At 40.4% G+C, this 24,079-nt stretch overlaps 3 protein-coding genes and 1 long non-coding RNA gene across 4 annotated transcripts; 2 read left to right on the plus strand and 2 right to left on the minus strand.

Annotated features, from left to right (window-relative positions):
• Nucleotides 1-74: 74 nt before the first annotated feature.
• mettl21e (methyltransferase like 21e) lies at nt 75-5,228 on the minus strand. The gene is made up of 5 exons (XM_023277038.3): nt 5,092-5,228; nt 2,077-2,234; nt 1,864-1,981; nt 1,667-1,764; nt 75-562 (listed from the first exon to the last, which is right to left on the minus strand). Exons 1-5 carry the CDS (start codon nt 5,114-5,116, stop codon nt 236-238), a joined length of 726 nt encoding a protein of 241 aa, XP_023132806.2. The 5' UTR covers nt 5,117-5,228; the 3' UTR covers nt 75-235.
• Nucleotides 4,516-18,475, minus strand: ercc5 (excision repair cross-complementation group 5). Its single transcript, XM_023277026.3, has 15 exons — nt 18,109-18,475; nt 17,817-17,992; nt 16,774-16,889; nt 16,487-16,588; nt 16,081-16,141; nt 15,577-15,720; nt 15,295-15,505; nt 13,279-14,223; nt 12,904-13,190; nt 11,944-12,063; nt 10,833-11,046; nt 9,080-9,224; nt 7,850-8,050; nt 7,691-7,775; nt 4,516-6,439 (listed from the first exon to the last, which is right to left on the minus strand). Exons 1-15 carry the CDS (start codon nt 18,194-18,196, stop codon nt 5,921-5,923), a joined length of 3,414 nt encoding a protein of 1,137 aa, XP_023132794.2. The 5' UTR covers nt 18,197-18,475; the 3' UTR covers nt 4,516-5,920.
• Nucleotides 6,363-7,893, plus strand: LOC129348925 (uncharacterized). The gene is made up of 3 exons (XR_008601689.1): nt 6,363-6,488; nt 7,216-7,305; nt 7,667-7,893. It is a non-coding gene; the product is annotated as an uncharacterized LOC129348925 (long non-coding RNA).
• A 278-nt stretch (nt 18,476-18,753) lies between the features above and the next one.
• blzf1 (basic leucine zipper nuclear factor 1) lies at nt 18,754-24,069 on the plus strand. The gene is made up of 7 exons (XM_023277037.3): nt 18,754-18,890; nt 19,214-19,297; nt 20,290-20,750; nt 21,014-21,213; nt 21,458-21,586; nt 22,506-22,731; nt 22,858-24,069. Exons 2-7 carry the CDS (start codon nt 19,279-19,281, stop codon nt 23,041-23,043), a joined length of 1,221 nt encoding a protein of 406 aa, XP_023132805.2. The 5' UTR covers nt 18,754-18,890; nt 19,214-19,278; the 3' UTR covers nt 23,044-24,069.
• Nucleotides 24,070-24,079: the final 10 nt, after the last annotated feature.

The raw sequence follows: 24,079 nt of genomic DNA on the forward strand, positions 1-24,079 counted from the left end.
CTGGAAAAATCCAGAGCCACATTCAACCACATTATTGTGCTGTGAGCCACTGAACCAAAAACAACAAAGAGAGCCAAGAGATCAAGTGAGCATGTTGTTGATGGATGACATCCAGCTAGAAAAAAAATCACTGAATATGACTCTACAGTGGTGATTCTTGAGTCTTTTACATATTTGACCAGTCACAGACACTCACACACAACAAATATACAGAGTTCTCAGTATTTTAAGTGGTTCAGGCAGCAGCCTCTCTTTGCTCTTTAGTCCTCTTGTCCTTCCTCCAGGCTCGGTACAGTTTGATACTCAGACTGGGGAGGTTATACAGCTCCTCCACGTGGAAACGCTGCCTGAAGCGATCCACAAAGCTGTTCTCTGGGTCGAGGCGGAAACGCATTGCCCAAAGGATCTGAGTGTTTTCCTGGCACAGGTGGTCAAAGGTGTCCATCAGCTCTTGCAGGTAAGGGTGAGCGTACACCACGTCAGCTGCCAGTATGTAGTCGAAACAATGAGTGGCACGTGGGAAACGCTGATGCACCTCCTGACCCCAGACCAGCTCAGTGACCTGGAAACAGAGATGAGTATTAAACCAATACAGGGAGTACTTGGTTTACGACGTTATCGACCTACGGCATTGCGTCGTTGCACTGCAACTGGTTACATGGAAGTAGTTGGCAAGCAGAGCGGTCGAATACGCGGCGTGGCACGGATTTTTTTTTACATTCACCGGTTGTACTCTACCTTGGACTGTGCTACTTTCAATGTAAATGTCAATGTCAATGTCAGATTTATTTATATAGCACTTTAAAAGGCCTATGGCCAACCAAAGTGCTTTACAGTAAAATAAATCATCAACAACACGAAAACAATAAAAGCAAAACAATAAGACAGTAAAATAAGACAGATAATAGATCCATTAAATGTGACGCTGCTCAGCCAAAGGCCAGGATGAACAAGTGAGTCTTAAGACATATTTTGAAAATGGAGAGGCTATTTGCAAACCACACAGAGAGGGGCAATACGTTCCACAGCGTGGGAGTCACAACTGCAAAGGCTCTATTTCCTCTGGTTTTCATGAAGGATCGAGGAACATCCAGGACCATCTGGTCAGCTGACCTCAGGGCTCTGGAGGGTTGATGCACCTTAACAAGGTCAGATAAATATTCTGGGGCCAGTCCATTCAAAGACTTGAAAACAAAAAAAAAAGAATCTGAAAATCAATCCTGTACCTAACCGAAAGCCAGTGATGTGACTATTTTTTTGTCCTTCATTATGGCTCCCAAGCATAAATCAGACTCTTCTGATGGCATCTCTATGAAAGTGAAATTACATATAATAAACCAGTCATAACAGGGCAAAACACTGATGAACATCGGTCAAGTTGTAAAAACATGTAAAATGATTCATAGATGCATGAAAGTCATTGATATTCATAACTTTTCTGAAGAACTGATCATAACGTGATGCATGTAACGGCTTTGTTTACATGTTCGCAGGAGTATCGACTTACACCACACTGTAGGAACGGATCTCTGACTTAAGTCGAGGATCCCCTGTATATTACATCTAGAAGTGGTGCTTTATATGATCACTCTTTTGTGGTAGCTGCACAGTTTTCTGAATATATTCCATTTATTATCAAACCTGTAAATTGGAAAATAGAACGTACCAGAGGGATGTACTTGCATCGGTCCTTGGTGTTGCGCATCACATTGTACTGCAGGTTCCCCAACACATCTGGGAGGTCAGTGGATGTCACCTTAGCCCCTGGTGGGAGACAGAGCAGGAAATGAGGTAAAAACAGCAAAAAGAAAACAAATAAGAGATGAAACTAAAGTTAGTCACTGGACTGTTTTGTTTCAGTACCTAACAGGCTGGATACAATGGTGACGAGTCCAGTTCCAGCTCCCAGTTCAATCACATTTTTGTCAGTCAGGTTGTATTCGTCTCGGTTGGTCTCTAAGAAATGACACAGCACAATTGCCTGTTTGGGGAAATAAAGGTTTGTTGTTCAGTGACAGAGTCCAAAATTAAGAAGATGTACTTCAGTTACTTGTCAAAGATAGTGTTTGGGCTCACTGAAGGCCAGAGTACAGCCCCATAGAGGTCTGTGGACTCTTTGATGCGGATCTCCATATCAGAGAAGATGTATCCCTCCCAGGCCTCCGTGCCGATGAGAGATGGGCTGAAGCGCCGAGCCATTATGGCTTTGGCCAGCTCTGCATCCACAGCAGCACCTGGATCGACAGGACAGACAGACATTGTGTTAAAAGAAAGCTTTTTTCAAGTTTAGATTTAGTGTGATGCTGCATAGAGAGTAAGTTAAATGGAGAGAATAACATGTAGTAGACAAATGATTTGCTCACAGCTGACAGATGACATAGAAGAGGTGTAGATGTACATTTTTCACATTTATTAGTTTATTTCTTTTATTACCTAAAAAATACTCTAACTAATTAACTGACTATCAAAATAGTTAGTAATAGTCGGAAGATCTAGATCAGGGGTAGCCAACACGGTGCTCGCGGGCGCCTGGTTGCACGCAGAGACCATGTGAGTTGCCCACTACCATGTTCTAAAAATAACACTCGTCATAATGAAATTCCTTATAAAAAAATATAGTTGCTGTTCTTTTTAAATCAAAAATACTTACATTAATGCAGATTTTAAATTACAATATTTATTATATATTTAAAAAAAAAAAAAAAAAAAAAAAAAAACGTCTTCGGTGTAAATGAACTTCGACCTTGTCCGAGTCAAAGTTCACTGCGCATGTCAAACCACACGTCACTCTGCTGAAGCGTCCGGACGCAGACGCTTCGGGAAGCTAGGTGTGGTTTTTACCCCCAAAACATGACAGACAAGTGAAAGAGAAAACACTATTTTCATGATGACTAGGAGGAAGAGTTCTTTTTCACTACAGTGAAAGATAAATGTATGTGTCCTATTTGCGGGGCGACTATTGCGTCGGCAAAGCAGCACAATGTGGAGAGACGCTACTTTAGCCGCTACAAAGCTTCCATGCTAACTAGCCACCTGGTAGCGCACATAGACTGGATGCGCACTACGGACAGAAAAAGCCCGGGACTTAAAGGCAGCTTTGACGTCTACTAAGCCGCGAAAAGTTTCTTATTTTCTGGATAAAAATGTACCATTAGAAAAGCTTGTTTCAGTGACGGACAGGGCTCCTCCATGACGGGTCGGCATGCAGGCTTCATTGTACGATGCAGAGGTGATCCAGACTTCCCAACATTCCTACACTACCACTGCAGCATTCACCAGCAGGACATATGTATGTACAAAAGTGGCCGGATTTGATCATGTGATGACTCGTGTCGTGAAGATCATAAATGGCTCCAAAGCCAAACAACCAGGACATTGAAGGTGCTGCTGGAGGAGCTGTCAGCTGAACATGATGACCTGTTACTACACACAGAAACCCCATGGATCAGCATGGGAACAGTTTTGCAGCGTTTTTTGTCACTGTTGGCTGAAATCAGAGAGTTGATGCAATCCAAAGGGGAAGACACCTTGCTGCTTGAGGACACTGAGTGGATTCTTGCCCTTGCATTTTTAACAGACATCACTGGGAAACTGAACTATCTGAACTGTGAGCTGCAAAGTAAAGGTAAGACATGATAAGCTCTGCAATGCCAGGCTTCCCACTAACACACATTTACAGACAAAGAAAGAGGTAACATGTCATTCAAATCACTGTGCCGTTACACAAAAATGTGAAAAGTAATTTGTTGAAAACGTGGAATGATTTGTTGTTATGATCTGTTAAAAATGTTGCAATGCTGGTGAAAAATGATCGTGATTAGTAGTAATGTAATAGGATTCATTTCAAAATGTGAAAGAGTTGATTTTTTTTCTTACATAACTGATAATTTGTACAAACATGGGACAGAGTTAATGAATTGTTCAAAAATGTTACAAAGGTAGTGGTTTGCACAAATGAAGCATGATTTGATGACAGTTAATGATTTCCTAAAAATGTTAGAAGTGACAATTTGCACAGAAATCTAACTGGTGTGATTTTGAACTAAATGCTGCAAATATGCTGATTCATACAAAACTGCCAAGAAAGATATTTACAAAAGTTTCAGAGATGGGATACCTCTGACTTTTAAATATTGGAACAGATTTCCATAAACATGTGTGTGTTTCCTACCGTCATTGTTGTGGAAATCGTTGTTAATAATTATTGTAAGGAGAGTAATTAACATAAATGTGATCAGACAGTCTTTTTACATATTCTTTTCATTATTATTATTGTTTAAAGGTGATGGCACAAGTTTGCTATTGAGGAAGTTTGTATCAAACAAGGTGCCCTTCGTACTACTCAGTACCCTTGAAGTTGCTCTCAGGTTCAAAAAGGTTGGTGACCCCTGATCTAGATGCATTCCTATAAAACACTCCATCATGCTTTTTATGAAAATTATTCTAAAAATATGTGTATCGTTTATGTATTATTTCCAAACAAATCAGTTTAAAAAATGACAAAAGACAAGAAAATCCACTTCAAAGATTTTATGAAAAATAATGCCATTTTGCTATACATAATCCTCTACACAGGAAAACAGCTGTTCAGAATTAGCAGTTGTTTCATTTATCTTGTCCGCTGCGCATCACCTAAAAGTGGCACTAAAGTCCTACAGTCTTAAATTAAACCGATGAGTAATCATATAGTTTTTGCCTCACATCTCATTGTAGGTAACATCTGATTCTCTGCGCTATAAATCAGGCTCATAATGCCTCTCTGATCCCGCTGCATTTGTAACTCAGCGCTGACAGCTGACCCACAACTTCAGTTATGTAATGCTGGTTTGGAGAAAAGGTCAGGGCAGCCCACAGAGTGACAATGCAAAGGTTGAATGAGGTCAGGGAGCTCAATTCATAGCTTTGTTTGAGATGTATGCAGAATAAAAATACATCAAAACAGCCACATCTTGCAAGGTCTAAAATTTGACTCAACTGATGCTTCAGATGTAAATTTGTATGCATGCATGCTACTTATTATTGCTGCTCCCATTCTGCATACACTCAGTAAAGCGATTGAGTTTTCTGCCAGGCATTATTTGAAGTCCTCACCTTCTTTGGTTTTGGAGTCCTCCATTCCCTCAGACTGTTGAGTCTCCACGTCTGAAGGAGTCCAACAACAAGAGCAAGAAAACCCAAACTAGGAGATCTATATCAGCCAACTGCGGTTCTCGGTTTGTGGTCCAGAATGAAGTCCTATGAAACTGGGTCACTGTGGATCCTGATCTCTGGCAAGCTGTTACCGGCAACCTTCTGTAGTTTTAAGTTACACACAAATAGAGTGTTTCCCAACTTCTTGTCCAACAATGCCCCCACCGAACCTCAACTTCACCAACACATTTTTAGCTCTCGCTGGGCATCTCTAAAGCCCCGTCTAAAGCAGTGAGGCTGACTGACAGCAGCAGCTGCCATGCCGAGCAGCTGAGGGGAGAAGGAAGAGGAGGAGTGATGGGTTTTAAATTGAGCTAGACAGATGGAAAAAAACACCTATTATTTGAATTAAAATAGAAAGCAGAAATACCAAGATGATTTAATATATGCAGAAGTTTAAATACATGTTTGTGTTTAAAGCAGAGTGGGTATGTGTGAAGGCAGACCTAAAAGATGAATAAAACATAGCCAGAAAGAAATGTAAGGGATGTATGGTGCTGACGATTTGCACCTTCAACAAATGACAAGACGAGAAAATGTACTTCAAAGATTTTCTGAAAAATAATGCCATTTTGCTACACATATATCCCTACACAGCAAAAAATATTTGAAATTTCATCAGTGGTTTACAACATTCATCAGTCAAGCCCATAAATATCAAACCTACTTTCAGAGACATTTGACAGTGTGTTTTGCACTAAAAATTACAATTCATGTTTATGTAAAGTCCTCACAACTTCTTCGCCCTTCCCCTTCCTCTCATGTTTCCTCTTCCTCTCATGCATTTCGCTCCACGCCCTCGTCGGCTGCCCTCGAACACAGATCTGGCTGTAACCATAGCAACTTTCTGACCGCCATCGCTGTCCTCACCTGAGCTGCTGCTGCTGCTTCTGGTCCTCTGAGGTAGAGTTTTAGTAGATTGAGGTAAAGTCTTTCCTGAGATCGACTCCTGGCTGCTGCTGACGACATCTTTGAGAGACTTAGGAGATTCAACAATTACCTCTGAACCTAGAAACCCTCCTCCTGCCATTACCCTCTCCTCTCCCTTCTCTCCTTCTCCTTTCTTCAGCTTCCCTTTCTTAGATTTGGCTGGGGAATGCTTTTCCTCCTCGCTGTCCTCCTCTTCCTCCTCTCCTCCTTCTCTCTCCTTCCTTTTCATGCAGGTGACGGCTCGGCGGAGTCGCTGGCTGCGGATCGCCTGCTTTTCCTGCTGCTCCATGCGGAAGAACGAGTCGATCCGGAGCTGAGTCTAAACCAAAACAGAGACAGATGAGGTGTAAGTGATGCAAGACTACAAGGTGATTTAATTTCATACATTACTGACGTTTAAATTCACAGTCAAACTGGAGATAAACAAGAAAGTGCGACTAAGAATAAGAGATGGTGATTCTAGTGTGCTTACAGGACTGAAGACATAATAAGATAAAAAATCTAATCCTGAATGAAGTTCTTTGGCTAGATATTGCTCAGAAATACAAAGCTGTAATGCCTAGTAGAAAAGCCATAAATATAATGCACTATTGAAAATAAAATAAGCTCAAAAAGGACAAGAAATAAAAAGTAATGCTGGCAATGCTACTGAGGTAATAAGTAATATCACACATGATAATAAAACATTGCACATTAAATTGAAACACTGCATCTGGAAAATCTCATATTGCACATTACATCCACATGTTGTACACAAAACTGAAATACTGCACAAGTACCCAAAATATTTCACATAAAAACGAAAGGTTACACAAGACTGAAACTGATATTGAACAATTTATTTGGAAAATATTGCAAATGACAGTGATATCATTGTTCTAAGTGTCAAATGTTCTGTCATTCATATGACAGTGTTGCAGTCACGTACTATAAGTTCTTACAGTAGTAATTGCCACTGTGGTGGTTGTAAACTAGTAATCAACACTATTAATAGCAGGAAAAAAGGGCAGATATGTCTACAGTGATTTCTTGCTGAAGATCTCTGCCAGATCTTGGTTTGTCTTCCAAGCTGTTGGTTTGTCTGTATTTCTGCAGAGCGGATCCAACTGCTGAAGGACTGCATCTGCACTTCCTGGCTATCTGGCGGAAGCTGTACCCTTCCTGACTGAGAATCTGTGTCTTCAGGTGTGTTTCCTGCGTTAGGTTCTTTGTTTTAACCATTTTTGTCTCTGAAGCACTTTCAAATGTGCTGGCTTTATACAGACATGAAGCACGGCAACAAAAAAAGCATTAGTGGATCACTGGTACCAAAATGACCCAATACTCAAAATTTCTTAAGTATTTTTATGGATCCAATCAATTTCACGTTTTTAACGTCTTTTTCTAGGATTCGTTTAGTATTTTGGCTGTGACTGTACTAAAATAAATTGCACTTGAAGACCTAAGAGTGATTCTTAATGCAGTATTTCACAAATGCATGGGGTGTCCAAAAACTTTTTTCCACCACTGTATATTTTTAATTAAATCTTAATTTCTCTGTTTTTAGAGGTTAGGAGAGTCTCGCAGTTACCTGCTGGGTGTTGAGCTGCTTGATGACAGGCTGAAGAGTCTCCTCTGTTTTCCGGCTGCTCCAGCCAAAGCGACTCAGACAGAACGTAAAATGCTGGTTAAAGAAACTTCATACGTTCATGAAGACACAGACAACCCCAGACGCACAGTGCAAGGATATTCTTTGATCATGTCGAGCTGTGGGCGTCCCCAGCTGAAGGAGCTGTCCGACTGGTCGACAGCAGGTTGCAGGTAAGCCTGAGCCACCGCAGGGTTGGGAAAACCTGGCTGCAGTTTTAGGTCCCTCAGTTTCTTCTTGACCTTCGTATCCCGAGGATCAGCGACTAAACGCTTTTTCTCCTGAGCCTCTGACCACCAGGTACTAAAGGGAAGAAACAAAAACCAGGCAGACTCCATTAAGCCTTCAGAAATCATCAACATAAAGAAGTGCAAGACTTTTTAGTAGGTACTGTACGTCCAAAAACACATATTGTAAATGTATAAACAGTGGATGTACTGTATGTTTCTAAATCAAAGAGCTGATTAGGATAACACTGTGCTAAGCAAGATTTTTTGCCAGGATGAGTCAATCTATAACTGAGGGATTTTCTAAGTCCATGGGAATTATCTTGCCTAAAAGTAAAAAAAAACTATGATCATGTCTTTACAAATTCCAGAATTATTTATGATTGAAACAATCACTTATTAATAGAAAATTACTGGATATCACTAAAATGTCAACTTAATAACCGTCCGAATTTAATAACAACCACCTTCTAATTAGCTATACAATAATAAAATGAGCTTCTTCAAAAATAGTTTTGATTGTGTTCTTTTTACTAAGTTGAGATAATTTGGCAATATGTCAGATTTTATATGGAAAATAACTAATTCTATCTGTGTCTGAGAAATCACTTTCAACTAAGTTACCCATTACAAAAACACCTCTTAAGGAAGTGTGTTAATTCCAGATCACATGACCTGCTCCACATGATGTCATTTCCTCCTGAAGAAAAAAATGGCCAGACTCCAAGGCTTTCTGAGTTATTTAATATAAAGTAGTGTGGATTTATGGCATGTCAACAGGTTTACTACAATATCTTTATAAATAACTTTTGATTTCAATATTACTCAACTGTATATATAATAGAAGAATCTTTCTCTAAAAATGCCATGTGGTGTTTGGTTATAGACGGCCATGTTGATTTTAGGCCTAAAAACAGTAAAAATGTCAACTATGGTATCTGTCAACTATGTTACAAATAGTCCCGCAATATTGACCTGAATAATATTTATGGGTGAGACTAAATACACAATATCAACAACCTTTAATAGTCCTTTTAAAAATCTGCTAACTTTACCATATCCATTTGTTTAGAATTAAACTAAAACACAAAACAAACCGTCACACCTGAACTGTGTTAGCGGCTCTAAACCCGGCCCTGGAAACTCATTCAGTATCTCCATGCCGGTCACATATCCGACCCCCGGAACGCCCTCCGTGTAGTCGCTTCCGAGCAGGTAGGCCAGGTTTATCATTTTAGTCCTGTCCAGGCCTGACAGAGAGAGGGGAGAGCACACGAAGTGAGATTACAGGTTGTCAGAAGGTGAAATTGACAAATGAGGAGGAGGAGAGAAACAGATTTTGCTGACAGCCTGCCAGGCCCCACCAGCTCTGACACCTGTCTCTGATATGTGTGATATTAGTTTATAAGATTCCTGCTGTGATGTGTTATCCTAGCACTATTTCAACACTTTGCTCTCCTGTTCCTGTGGGCAACAAAACAGCAAAATAACACCACCTGCAGCTGTAACCATGCGAATGAGAAGTATATAAATATATAGCCTATAAACACCTTGGACATATATATGTGTGTGTGTGTGTGTGTGTGTGTGTGTGTGTGTGTGTGTGTGTGTGTGTGTGTGTGTGTGTGTGTGTGTGTGTGTGTGTGTGTGTGTGTATATGTGTGTGTGTATATGTGTGTATATATATAAATATATATAAATATACATACATATATATGTATGTATGTATGTATGTATATATATATATATATATATATATATATATATATATACATACATACATATATACATTATATATAAATATATATATATATATATATATATATATATATATATATATATATATATATATAGACCCATATACGTCAAACTGCAGAGGCCATCAGAAGACATATTTCTGCTGGAGTTTAATGTGTTTCTGCTTTCAACAGGAGGCTGAGTAGTTTTAATAGATCTGATTCAACTGGAATGCCTAAAAGTAAAATAGTTAAAAAAAAAAAAAAAAGGGGCACCATCTTGGACGACAAACTGACTTTTGAGGCCAACACGGACTATATCTGCAAAAAAGCCAACCAGAGACTGTTCTTTTTAAGGAAGTGGAGGGATTTTAATGTTGACAGTTCGCTTTTGAAAAATGTTTATTCATCCTTTTAATGAGTCAATCCTAACTTTTGCTGTGATTTGCTGATACAGGAACCTTCGCATCACTAATAAAAATCGGCTAGGGAGCATAGTCAAATTTTGCCAAAAAAATCGCTGGCACTAGCATGCAGGCAAAGGTCATCTTAGCCGACCCACATCACCCTCTGTATGCTGAGTTTCGACTTTTGCCATCTGGAAAGAGGTATACCTTCCCTAAGAGGGCCAAATCAAACAGATACCTCAGATCATTTGTTCCCTCAGCTGCAGCGTTTCTACATAAGCTTTAGGCTTGTGTCCTTGCACTGTAGGCTGCATATATGATCATGATAACTCACCTGATGACATTTATTATTTATATCTAGGTTTCTATGTGTTTTATAGCATTGCACTGACTGCTGTTGCAAATCAGTTTGCCCAAATTGGGACAATAAAGACTTTCTAATCTAATCTAATCTAATCTAATCTAATCTAATCTAATCTAATCTAATCTAATCTAATCTAATCTAATCTAATCTAATCTAATCTAAAAAGAAAATTGGTGTGTATTTTTCTAGATGTATTTGCCACCAAAAGAGAGAAACTGTAATCCATGGAAAGTATGGATTAACTTCATTGAGAAGCTTTTAGAAATTCATATAAAACAGAGACCAGAATCAAGACATTCTAAATGTGGCCTAACTTTAGACAAGATAAAACTAATGACAGCAGGTACTGACCCAGCTGGTTCTGCAGGTCACTGTACTGGTAGTGTTCCACGTATTTGTTCTGGCTGAAGAAGTTCTTGTAAACGTGTCGTCCTCCGAACAGCCAGACGTCCGAGTCATCTGTGATGGTCCCGTTTGTCTGGTCGGCGCGATCCAGCGCTGCACATTGAGCCTCGGCCTCCGTCGGAGCCACCAGGAACGGCACGCCAAACAGTCGCAGTAGCTCCTGGTTTTAAAACACTTTATTACTCACAAAGTAAAAGAAAACGATGTACAACACACAAAGTATCAAAGCTAAAGATCCAGCAAGGTTACACTGCATTTCGTGTTCTTTTACATTTTTTAAAAACTGATTTCTTGTTGATATTGACACCATTTGCCAGGATTTTAAATACGTTTTTAACTGTCATCACACAATTACACCCCTTTTATCTAAACAGGCTCTGGGGATTATGTATATGTTTCTGCAGCCATCTGAGAGATTCCTTTGCTCTTAGCAGATCATTATCAAACAGCTGATGGGATTAACAAACATCAGCCACTTTCAGGGTTTTATATCAGCGGTGATTTTATGAAGCAGAAAATCCTGACTGCCTGTGACTTCTAAGAGTGTGACTGAACTGACAAACACAACCTTACAGACTCTCAGGAAAGACTGTGAAGTAAGACTGAGCGCACGAAATGGTTCTGGGAATGTCTGGCAAAGTCACCTCGGGGAAACGGATCCCCCAGGCGGTCTTGCACCTGTTCTGGGTTATCAGATCTCAGTTCTGTGACAGAGGCTATGTTTGCATCGTCATCTTAGTTTGTTGTTTGTGATACAAGCTTAAAAGTCAACCACAGCCTCTGTGATTTATGTGTCTGCATGTGTTGATGTGATTTTATAGTGTTGTGCTTGGTTTACCTAAGGTAAGATAAGGTAAGGTTACTTTATTAATACCCGTGGGTAGATTTGTTTTGCAGAAGAAAGGTTGCATTCGGCATTCTATTACAAAACAGACATTGAACCTGACAGGGAGGTAACTTGCTTGAGTGACAAACAAACAATACAAACAGTGCTCAGTGTTCCACCATTCACCAACATAGGAGCAAGGATAGCTAAAATAAAAAGATAAATAAATACCTGACTTTCCAAGTACATCTGCCCAGTGACTGTGTTCGCCATCCTCTCCTGCTGCTGTTTCTGCTCCCTCAGGTTGCTCTGTTCCACCTGAAGAGAGCTCTCTAGAGCCTCCAGCTCATCCTAAAGCACAACAAATACAACAACAAACTTTTTTTTTTAAAAAAAGTCACTGCATCAGCCTCATTTGTCTAGATTGCAGCTGACCAGCTAATACACAAATTGGCATTTTCCCATGACTTGTGTGGTTACTACAAAATTCATGACATGCTTCAGAACTTGAAAACAGCCAATCAACGCAGTTTTTATTCTATTTAAAATGAGATGCCTAACAAATTCAGCCACCTAATGTCATTCACTACTTCAACCTAAATCACAAAATACGTTTAAGTTTAAGAATATTCTCCTTCAAAAACATCAATTTCAACAAAAGGGTTTTCTTTTTATAATCTTGTGTTTGCAAATGTGTTTGGCAGAAGACATCTGCAATCCAGTGGGCCTGAGGTGGGATCACTCTAACATTTGCTCAAAGCATCTTCACATTATTTAGTGGAAAAAAAAGCAAGCTACAAATGTTTAGCTTTTTTTTTTTTTTTTTTTTTTTTTATTAAAAGGTAAACTTTCTAGGTGTGTGTGTGTAAATTCTAAACAGTTTTTTTTTTTAATCAAGAATAACATAAAACAAAAAAAATATAATATAGCAGTTGTTGGAAGCACACCTGGCTCACCCAGAAATGTCATTCAAAGACGTCTATGATTCTGGTCTGTCTTGTTCCCTGAACATTATGTAAACAGTGAATCACACATAAGAGTGGATTCTTGATTTGTTTTTGTAGGGTAGCTTCTGCTTACATCAAGTGACATTTAACTACAACTAGTCAGCAAATCAGGAGGCCAATATTAATATACTGCAGATTAATCAATTAACAGTTTCAGCCCTACAGGTCTGACAGAGATACGAACCACATCAATGTGCTCCCATTCGTTGATCGCTGGAGTTTCCTCTGTTGGTCTGGATTCTGTCTCTGTCTCCTCCGTCAGCCCTTCATTCTGTGTCTTTTTGTCTTCCTCTAAATTCAGAACAGCAGCAGGTTGGCCGGGAGTCTCTGTCAAACTTTCCTCCGACTCTTCTTCCTTCTTTATCCCATCTTTGTGGACTTCATCTGTAGCTTCTTTCTCTCCAGTTATTACCACTGAATCGTCTGTATCCTCCTTTTTAAATTCTTCCTCTGACACCTCAATGAAGCTCTCTGAAAACACACAAACAGCTCATTTTAAACATCCAATGGTTCAAGAGATAATTAATGCACTGTAATGTAAAACTGACAGCTACCGTACCTTCTGATTCGCTCTCCTCACTGCTCTCTGACTTCACATTATCTCCATTTGTTTCCTCTGGAGCTTCATTTAACTTGTCATTGCTCTGCTTTAAGGTCACAGGATGAATGTCGGTTATTGCACTGGCAGGTTTTCCACATAGCTGAGGAGAGAGATTAATGGATAATGTATCTGGACTGGATGCAGCAGCATTGTGTGGATTGTGGTCTGATTCTCTTATATTAAGCTTCTCTTTTTTCTCAGTTTGTCCCCTATTTTTTGTCCATAAATTCTCCATCGGGTGTCCTGTCTTTGTCTCTTCTTCTGACTCCATCTCTGTCCTGGGAGGTTGTTGCAGCGCCGCCAAGCGAAGTGCTCTGTTTCTCTCTCCAATCACTTCCTCCATCTCATCCTCAGAGCTGCTAACTAACAAACTGTCCTTGACATCTGAGCTTTGACCTGCTGGGTTCCTCTTAAAATCTGATGTTCCTTTAGGTGAAGGTTCTGTCTCTTCCTCTGAGCTGCTGATGAACACTTGTGGAACAGGATGATGAACATCTGCCTTTACTTTTATGGGTGAGCTACTTATTCGGGTCATGCATTCAGCTGCTCCATCTTCTTCGTCATTCAGAGCCTGTTGGATTGCCAGCAGTGTACGAGGAGATACGCTACCATCCTCCTTACGCCGGTCCACCTTCTCCTCATCTGAGCTGTCGTTCATAGCAGCCTGGATGGCCTTGAGTGTCCGAGGCGAGGGCGGCGATGTGGCTTCCACAGACGGCTTTGATACCGATGGTTTGGAGTCTTCTGAAGAGGTAGTCTGCACTTCCTCGTCTTCCTCACAGATGGGACGCCACAGAGGCTTGGGTTTGTCTGCCGCCCGAATTCTGCAGCCTGACAGGGAGCTCCCAGACCAGGGTGAAACTGCAGGTTGGCTCTCGGGGGCACTGTCATTCTTGTTGGAGCCTATGTAGACAAGGTAGAGTGGTGTTTTAGAAATGCAAACATACACAAGCTTGTATTTTAACATTTCAGACTCAAGGATCCAGTCTGTTTGACTAAAAAAAAAAAACCTGTTAAAGGACCAAATTGTTAAAATTTTGCAACAATTACTGTCTAAAACACAACAAAACATTATATATTCATGTCCTAACTTCAAGGGCAACCATTGTTTTATGTAGATTTTTAATAAGGCACTAAATGCAGTTAAACCCAAATTGTATAAGAGGGTTAATATATAATTGAGGGACTTCTGAAGTTCATGGGATACATCTTGCATACATTTTAATTAAAAGTAAAACAGTAATGTTTTTTGTGTTCATTATGATCATGTCTTTACAAATTCCATAATTATTTATCATGGAAACAATCACCTGGTAATAAAAAAATATCACTAAAATGTCAACTAAATAACCATCCAAATTTAATAACAACCACCTTCTAAATAGCTAAACAATAATAAAGTGATCTTATTCAAATATTGATTTGATTGTGCTCTTTTTACTAAGTTGAGATGATCATGACAGATACTGCTTTTCTGGCAATATATCAAATTTCATAAGGAAAAAACAAATGGTATCTGTGTCCGAGAAATCACTTTCAACTAAGTTCCCAATTAAAAAACACTTCTCAAGGAAGTGTGTTAATTCCAGATCACATGACCTGCTCCACATGATGTCATTTCCTCCTGAAGAACAGACTGGCCAGACTCAAGACTTTCTGAGTTATTTAATATAAAGTAGTGTGTGAGTCAAGTGTGGATTTATGGCATGTCAACAGGTTTACTACAATATCTTTATAAATAACTTTCAATTTTACTCAATTGTATATATAGTATTTAGAAGAAGCTTTGTGTAAAAATGGTGTTTGGTTAAAGGCGGCCATGTTGATTTTAGGTCTGAGAACAGCAAAAATATCAACTATGATACCTGTCAACTATGTTATAAAAAGTCCCACAATTATATATTGACCCAATAAATCATTCACAAAACATCTGAGCACCATAACAGCATAAATATGACATCACAGCTGCCTCACCTTTAATAAGAATATAATGCGAGTGGTCCTCTGAAACCAGTCGCTGTGACTCTACGCTGTGACTCTGCTGATCTCCGTCCTCTTGGTAAAGCTGTGGAGCGCTGCCGGCACTCCGCTGACTCATCTCCTTCTCTACGCCCTCCAGACGCTGGTTCAGCTTGTTCCTCTGCAGCAGGCCGGCTAACTGGTACTGGGAAAAATCTCCCGAGTGCTACAAAGGAGCAAACAGAGTTCAGCGCTGTGAGGAGGAGACGGGGGAGCACGAACGAGGGTGAGCTGTACCTCTGGAGGTTTGTGAATTAAGGTCCGACGTCTTTTGGAGAACTCTTTCATGTCTTTGAGGATCTCATGTTTCATTTCAGGAGGAAGACTTGCAAACTCCTCTGAGTTGATGTCCACAGAGTTGGTTTCTCCAAGCAGTTCTCCCTGAAACACAATCAACAATCTGGCTTCAAATGTCAGTTATCAAAGAGGACATTTCAGGAAAGACTGACTGATGAAGCCAACCAGCATAGAAACATTGGTGTCATATGATTATTTATTTTGAACACAGCATATACTATAGTTTAAAGACAAAATAAGTTGAAAGAAAACAAGACCAAACAACTTCCTTGTTGATTTTGTTGATTTAAGACCATTACAGCCACAAACACAGCTGGATCCACACAGCAATCCTTCAGAATATCTTACTCCCAAAATTATATTGATGCATCATCAGTCACAATAAACTATTGTGTGATTGTGAGGGTAGATGTTTGGATGCATTTGAGCATGTGATAATTTTACCTGATACATATAATAACTGTCTTCTGTCTCCTCCTCTTCACTTCGTTCCTCCTCTTCTGAACTGCAAGGAGAAAACATTGAAAATATTACAATGCTATCATTAGAGGTGAAATAAGTAGACAATAAATAAATGAAAAAAGTGCCATTGATTTGTGATTAATTCAAGAAAACTAGTGTTCAATTATTTGTGAGCTCAGTTTATAATTATTTCACATTCTAAAAAGAAAGCCATTTGTTTTTCTAGAGCCTCTGACTCTACAATCAAACACATGTGGCGGCGAGAAGCTTTCCAGCCTCCTCCCTGTTAGCAAAGGGTCACTGGAAAACTCTGATGTTATGACTGAATTAATTGCCACTTTATCTATGATAGAAAGTGATAGAAAGTAACCTTTCCCAGACTGCTGACCTGCTTTTATCCTTCTCCTCTGCAGGAGGCAGGGCTGGCAGAACATACATGTCGTCCACCTCATCTCTCCTCACACTCGAGAGGCTGGGTAGAGGATCCTTACTGTGGCAGGAAAGAAATACTTCAGACACACATCTGAGAATACGGTGCAGGACAGAGCAGAAACATAGGCGGAAGCTCTAGCAGAATTTGTTTTGCACCTAGTGTTGGGATATCAAGCGCTTCCTGAGGACGTGCTGCTTTTCATCTGCCTTCCCTACACCGCTACACTTCACCCATCCCTTTACCTGTGATCTCCAAGTGCAGCTTTGATAGCTTGTCTCTTCAGGAATGTCTTGAGAAGCTTCTCATTGCTCTGTTTGGACTCATGGGTCAACTCCTCCTTCCTCTGCCTCCTCAGAGCCTGCAGGAGAAGCAATGTTGAATGAAAGCAGTGATAGGAATCGTACCCTTGTGGTGGCAAAATCCTGATTCTGTTCATTTTGGTTAGAAAATTGAAGCCATTCTTGTCGGCACCCCTCATCAGGTCCAATCCTCCTCCATAACCACCATCACCGTTTCCAGGACAAGACATTTCCCTCTCATCGGCAGTTCCCAACCTCGATGTGAGACTGGACTCTCACCTGACATGCAACAGCCACATCAAACATTTGTGCAAATCTTTGTTTCTCCACCTCAAAAATATTGCTAATCTACATCCCATCCTCACCTTTTCTGATGCACAGAAACTCATCCATGCCTTTGTCTCCTCCAGGCTAGACTACTGCAACACCCGTCTCCCTAGCAAGAGCTTGCAAAAGCTCCAATACATTCAAAACAGCGCCGCTACGATCCTCCGTTCACTCCACTGACTGCCCCTCTCCTTCAGAATCCAGTACAAAATTGCTCTCCTCACCCATCAGTGCATTCATGGCGATGCCCCAAACTATCTCAAAGAACTCCTCTGCCACCAATCATCCAAAAGAAACCTCCGCATTAATAATTGTCATCTCCTCCGCCTGCCCAGAACCAAGCTGCAGACCAGGGGAGACAGAGTCTTCAACTCAGCCACCCCTCACATCTGGAACTCCCTCCCTGACTCCCAAGAGTTCAACAGACCTTTGATGCCTTTAAAAATGGCTTAAAGGCCTTTCTTTTAAACAAAGCTTTTAAATAAACATGTCCCTGAAATGTTTACTTTACCTGTTTGTTTTGTTTTTATCCTTTTCTATCTTTAATGTAACACTTTGAGATTTTGGAGAAGTAAAAAGTGCATTACAAATAAAATGTATTAATATTATTATTATTAAAACAAGGATCGTGTGGTTCTTCTGAAACCATTGGGGCTTACCAGGGTCTGCTTCTTCAGCAACGGGGCGTCCCCATCAAACACAAACACCGGCCTGATGCGGAAGAAGAGCAGCTTACAGATGCGGTGGAAGAGAGTGAGAAGATGTGCATTCTGGACACTGTTGCCTTCACGGTCCCTCACCCCCTTCACTGCCTGGTTCAGCCATATACTGATGTCTGAGAGTGTCTGGTTAAGGTTAATACAATAATATACTATACACAAATAAAGTAGAAGTGGCAGGACTATCTTCGAACCATGTAAAACAAACAGAAAGATAAACAGATCAGGATACCAACAGCAAGGATCTTCCCCTCCAGTGTCTCAGGGTTGATGGGCTTCCCTGTGCTCTCCAGAAGCCTCCACAGTCCGTGAACTCCCATAGCAGCAACAAAGAGTCCAAAACTCACCAAAATCTCCAAAAACTAACAACACGTCCACTATGAGTGACTAATCTGAGCATTTTCTCCAATACAACTAGAGTACAAAAAGAAATACATCTTATCTTCGTTTGTTGCAATCGTTTTTATGTCCGTGAAGCAAATACTGACTGCGCACAGAGGTTCCGCGTTACTTAAGTCGTGTCTATTTGGCGGTTACACTACCGGCAATTGCTAGCATTCACTTTCTGATCCCTAATCAGCCCCAAATTTGGTTTCAGGTGTGAGGAATCGGAAGAATAACACAGAAACTGATTGGAGATCAGTACTAAATGGCGTGATAGACCCGGGATTGTCTGCTGTACTAGGTGTGTTATTTTTTCCCGGGTACGATCTGCCAGGTTATCATGTATAACAATGCTGCTTTGACACAATTCGTATGTTACGAACAATGCCACAAATTCTCACGTGTATAGTTAGAAAATCGGTTTTGAATTTGATTTATTAGCAGTAAATTCCCTCCAGCTGGTACGTTTGCAAGAGAGCAACGGTGTTTTTACAGGAAGTTTTGCCTGACAAGCAAATATCAGGGCATAGCGATTAAAACGATCAAGAGAGCCAACTGTGTCCGGTGATAAAATAAACAGCCTGCCGCTTACAGCGAATTAATCGAGGAGGGAGGCTGCATTCTTACCCGGTATGTCATCTAATAATTAGTCTGAGTCGTCGAATTTGGACCCCTTATACTGAGAAATGTCTTTTGCTAACTCACCCTGATAATTACTATAACTTGGGTTGTTAAATGTCCCGTTAACTGATCCTTAGCGTCAACGCTATTCAGAGAAACAGCTAACGTTAGCAAGTTAGCTTATCAGCTACCTGCCGTTATCACGCAACGTTATCAATACCTCAGCTGTTAAACCTGATCTTTGACTGGCGGCCTTCTTGTATTTCTACCACAAACAACAGATATTACGAAGATTAAAAACAAAACACTTTCTCTGCTGGTAAATCTCACAGGGCGAAGAGTCACCAGGGTTTTCCCTAAACTACAGACTTCCTTCTCATCTGACACCACCTCCACCATGACTGCTGCTGTAAGAAGTGAGTATTTATTGTTTAATCTCAACTATTTACAGTTAACTCAGTTGTATTGGTATCATAAAGCTATACAGCTCGTCTGAGTGGTCAGAGACTCCATTTCTTCAAGACATACTTACAATAATCCATTGTTATTCATTGTCTTCCTTTAATTTAGATATGTCTTTTACACCTGTTGTCAAAACCAGAGTTTTATCCACACCTCACACTTAGGTATATAATCAATCTTCTTAATAAAATAACCCAAACTTCTCCATAGTTTAATGTTGTCTCAACTAGAGCTACAATGATGGATTGATTAAACGAATTGTCAACTATCCTGACAGTCGATCCGAGTCAAAATCATCAATTTCAGCTTTCGAAATAACATTTTGTTGTTGCTTTACTTCTCCATGACATGAAATTGATTGTCTTTGGGTCGTGGACAAAATAAGACATTTAAGGATGTCATCTTGGGCTTTGGGAAACATTTTTTAAAAAATATTTTTCACCATTTTCTGGACAAAACAACAAACTGATCAGTTAGTGGGGAAACTATTTGACAGCTGTATAAGAAGTTGCCAAAATACAAAGCATCAAAAAGCTGGATTTTTTTTTTTAGTTAAATCAGGCACTGTCTGATCAGAGAAATGTTTAACAAGATTTTGAATCTAATCAGTCGTACATGCTGCTGGAAAGGAACTGTGGGGACCATGCCTTGGCATTTGCTTGACACTTGTTATTATATGCTGTTTTAAACTTTAAAGTCATCTGTCTTGTATTGCAGTACAAAGGAGGGTAGCTAAATGGTCATCCAAGGTTGTCAGAGACACATCAGAATTAACACTACACCATTCATGACATCCATCTACTCAAACTTGTACATCTTTATCCCATTGTATCATCAATGCTATATTAATCATTACACTTGCATTTCAGGAAGCACATTGGGGATTGGAATACTCAGGATACATTTAGGCGCAAAAGGTAAAAACTACTTTATTTCTGTCTTCCAGATTCTGCCAGCGTACCCATCAGAGGTGCTGGTGATGGCATGGAAACAGAAAAACCAGCAGCCACCCTGGAGGTTAACACAGACACACTGCCACCGGGTCCATCTGAAATTCCCCTCCTGAAGATAGCTAGCCCAAAGCACAGCCCCAAATCTATCCATTCAGCACCTCCTCCTGCCCCCCAGCCTCTCGGGGTGCTCCACCTGGGCAAGGTGAGTCGAGAGGCCTGCACGGAGGTGGAGGCTGTGAGGATCGTCGTTCCGCGTGCTGCGATTAGCCGGAGCAGCCGCACAGGTCCCGCTGAGGCCAAAGGAGAGGCCGGACAACACACTGAGGAGCAGGGCTCTCCTCCACTGCCTCTAGTGGAGGACTGGAGAGGACAGCTGGAGAAGCTTCAGAACTCTGAACGCAGGCTACTGCAGGACAAGGAAGGCCTCTCCAATCAGCTCCGTGTGCAGACAGAGGTAACAGACTCATAGTGTTTAAATGTTAGACATGCTAGGCTTTGCACAGACGTGTTGCTGTTTCTTTCAAACATGAAATAAGTGCTCACAAATGAAACAGTAGTTATTTGTAATGTTGTTAATGGATTTTTATTTTCCATATAAAATAACAATCTTTTTAGAGATACCGTTTTAAAATTTAAAAATAAAACAGTTCAATGTATTATCCATGTTTTCAGCTGTGAATGAAGCTTTCATTGACTTACAGTAATTCTTTCTGCCAGGTGAACCGTGAGCTAAAGAAACTGCTAGTGGCGTCAGTGGGAGATGACCTTCAGTACCACTTTGAGCGCCTGGCACGAGAGAAAAACCAGCTGATTTTGGAGAACGAGGCTCTGGGCCGGAGTCTGGCACACACCGCAGAGCAGCTGGAGCGAATGAGCATCCAGTGTGATGTTTGGAGGAGCAAGTTCTTGGCCAGCAGGTATGGGATGCACAAAGTAATTTAGTGCTAAATAGAAAAGGATAGAAATTGCAATGGAAGCTGGAAGGGGATGGGAAGTTTTGTTTCCCCACCAGTTGCTGTCATATCATCTTATTTTTGAAAGAAGCATTTATCAAGGACATTTTAGATTAGTGGGAGGAAAACAAGTAAAATCAAAACATGATTCTGCTATGATTGCCTTTATTACACTGAATGATCTCTTTTGTCATTTATGTGTCTTCAGAGTTATGGCAGAGGAACTGACAAATGCCAGAGCCGCTCTGCAGAGACAGACCAGAGAGGCACAAGGAGCGATTCAAGACCTGCTGTTAGAGAGAGAAGAGTTCTCCAGGGACATGATGCTTACCCACAGGTAACATAACCACTGACTCATAATTGTGAAGGAAGAATTACTCTCTTTCCCCTGCTGAAGACATCCCAGAATATCATGCAGGTTGCATCTATCAACTACAGTCACTTTTAAATCAAGTTGTAGAACCTATAGATCACCTCAAATTATCCTACAGGTTATCTTGACCTCTGTTCCTATTTGCTTCTCCCAAACTGAGGCTGGGAGCACATTCAGGCCCTCTCCTCCAAATATGACCCTGAGAAATGCAGACGCTGCAACAGAAAATATACGAGAGAGACAACTGCTGTAAGAAAAGCATGACTTGGTTAAGATTAGATATTGTTTAGTCTGACGTTACGGAGTAGACAAGCTGTCACCATATTGGGCCATAATCTACATATGACATTCCTCCCAACTCGATACATACCCAAGGTTGAAGAGAATCCTCGGAATTGATACTGCCAGTGCTCACATCACTGTGTTGCTCGTTGTATCACTTCTCTTGATATCAGTAAACCTTATTCCTAACCTAAGCCATCTGAGTCTCCAGAGTGTCTCTGGGTCTGCCTCCTTATTTAACTATCAATGGCTATCAGAATTCCTTAATAGTAATGACTCAATTAAGTTAATGTTTATTAATATGGCTCACAACCTTAAATCCTCAAGTTGAGATGGTAGAATACTCAAACTTAGTAAAATGAACACACAAGGTTAAAAGTTCATAGTTATGACACTGATCCGAAAACATGAATAAAAGACCAAAGACCAGTCTGCTTCAGTGGTCCATTTCAGAATGCTAATATGTGAGCTAGTGGTGCCAATATGGTACAACTGAAAGGCCAAATGTAAAGGTTGTTCAAGAGTTTGTGCACCTCTGTATCCCCTATGTTGTGGTGATGATGAGGCTCAGTATTGACGTTGCACGCTGTTGTGTCCTCAGGTCTCTGGAGCAGCTTCTGGTGTCTCTGCAGTGGGGCAGACAGCAGACGTATTACCCCAGCGCACAGCCTCTCAGCACAGGAGAGCTGGCAGCAGCCAATCACAAGCTAGCAGACGCCATCAACTCCCACCTGCTGGGCAACAGCAGCAGCAGCAGTGTGGTGAAGAGCGGCAGCGCAACAGCTGAGCAGCTTTGCAGCACGCCGGCCGAGAAGATGGCTGAGAAGGTACCAGATATATCACTGTACAAATCTTACCAACGTTTGAAAATTCATTTAAAAGTTAGTATAGTTTTTTGATTCTTGTAAGACAATCCAGAGATTCACCAATGTGTTACCTGCTTTCTTTCTCAGGTGTTGAAGATTTTAGATCCAATATCCTGCTCTGAAAACAAGGCAGAACTTCCTCTCAGCGACGCTACAGCTTCAAAGTTTCTCAACAGCAAGAAGAGCATCGGAAGGTTCCACCCTTACACCCGCTATGAGAACATTACTTTTAACTGCTGCGAGCGCTGTACTGGAGACATCCTGGTACTGTAGTAGTTAAAGAGAGGCAAAAACATCCTCGTTTGACACAAATGCAACATGGAGGCTTATTTTAGATGACTCGGTGTTACTCTGGGTGATCTTGATGCTCTGTGTTTAGTGGCTTTTTTTAGTGAACGGCAAAAGTTGGCTGCTCACATGTTTGTCAACCTGCTGTTTGTTTTACTGTATTTTGACTTGGGGAAAAAAAGGTTACGTGATAAAATGGAGTTGATCTTCAAGAATCATGATGAGATAAAGATGACAACAGAAAACATTTCAGAGCCATTGCAGCCTGGTTTAAACCATGGAAAGTTTATCACTGGGATGTGATATCAGGGTGAGTCAGTGTTACAGGATGAATAGACACTTTTAGGGCGTCTGCTTGCCCTAACTTGAACATTAGCTAGTGTGTTTCTAGTTCTATTTGCACATGCCGATATTCACAATTTACTGAGCAAACAGGCTGTAATGATGTAAAGTGAGAAACAAAATAGCCTCCAGTGAGTTAAACAAAAGATAATGGGCTACTTGCACTGTGACTGTACTCAAAATTAAGTCAGGAGTTGCCCCAGTTCCTCTGTATGATGGTGCTATCATTTTATGAATATATTTTATGAATAGATTTTGTATAGTACATGCTGTAAATGCACCATAATATACATTCAGTATTTTCAAGGTGGATTGATGGTACAACAGATTATTGTTGTACAGTGGTATTTTTGATTTGTTTTTACTGAATTATGTCATATTCATTTGGGTGATATTTTTTGTTCATTATTTAAAAAAACATTAAGAACTATGTTATACTTTTTGCCTCTCAATCCATTATTATGAGTAATAGTGTAGTAATATATTGCCTTTATGTGATTTTTTGAAAACCAAGCTGTATAAACTTTTGGTTTATTTCAGGAACTATTTGAAAAAGTTTGCCCTGAACAGTAATTTCAATGGTGTCATTAACAGTAAAAGTACACCATAGAAGTATTTACACAGAATTTGTTTGATGTCAGAATAAAATAAAGACCAAAGTAGTTTCTACCTTTTTAAA

The sequence above is a fragment of the Amphiprion ocellaris genome, chromosome 1 (genome assembly GCF_022539595.1).
Source record: "Amphiprion ocellaris isolate individual 3 ecotype Okinawa chromosome 1, ASM2253959v1, whole genome shotgun sequence".
Classification (NCBI taxonomy): Eukaryota; Metazoa; Chordata; class Actinopteri; family Pomacentridae; genus Amphiprion; species Amphiprion ocellaris.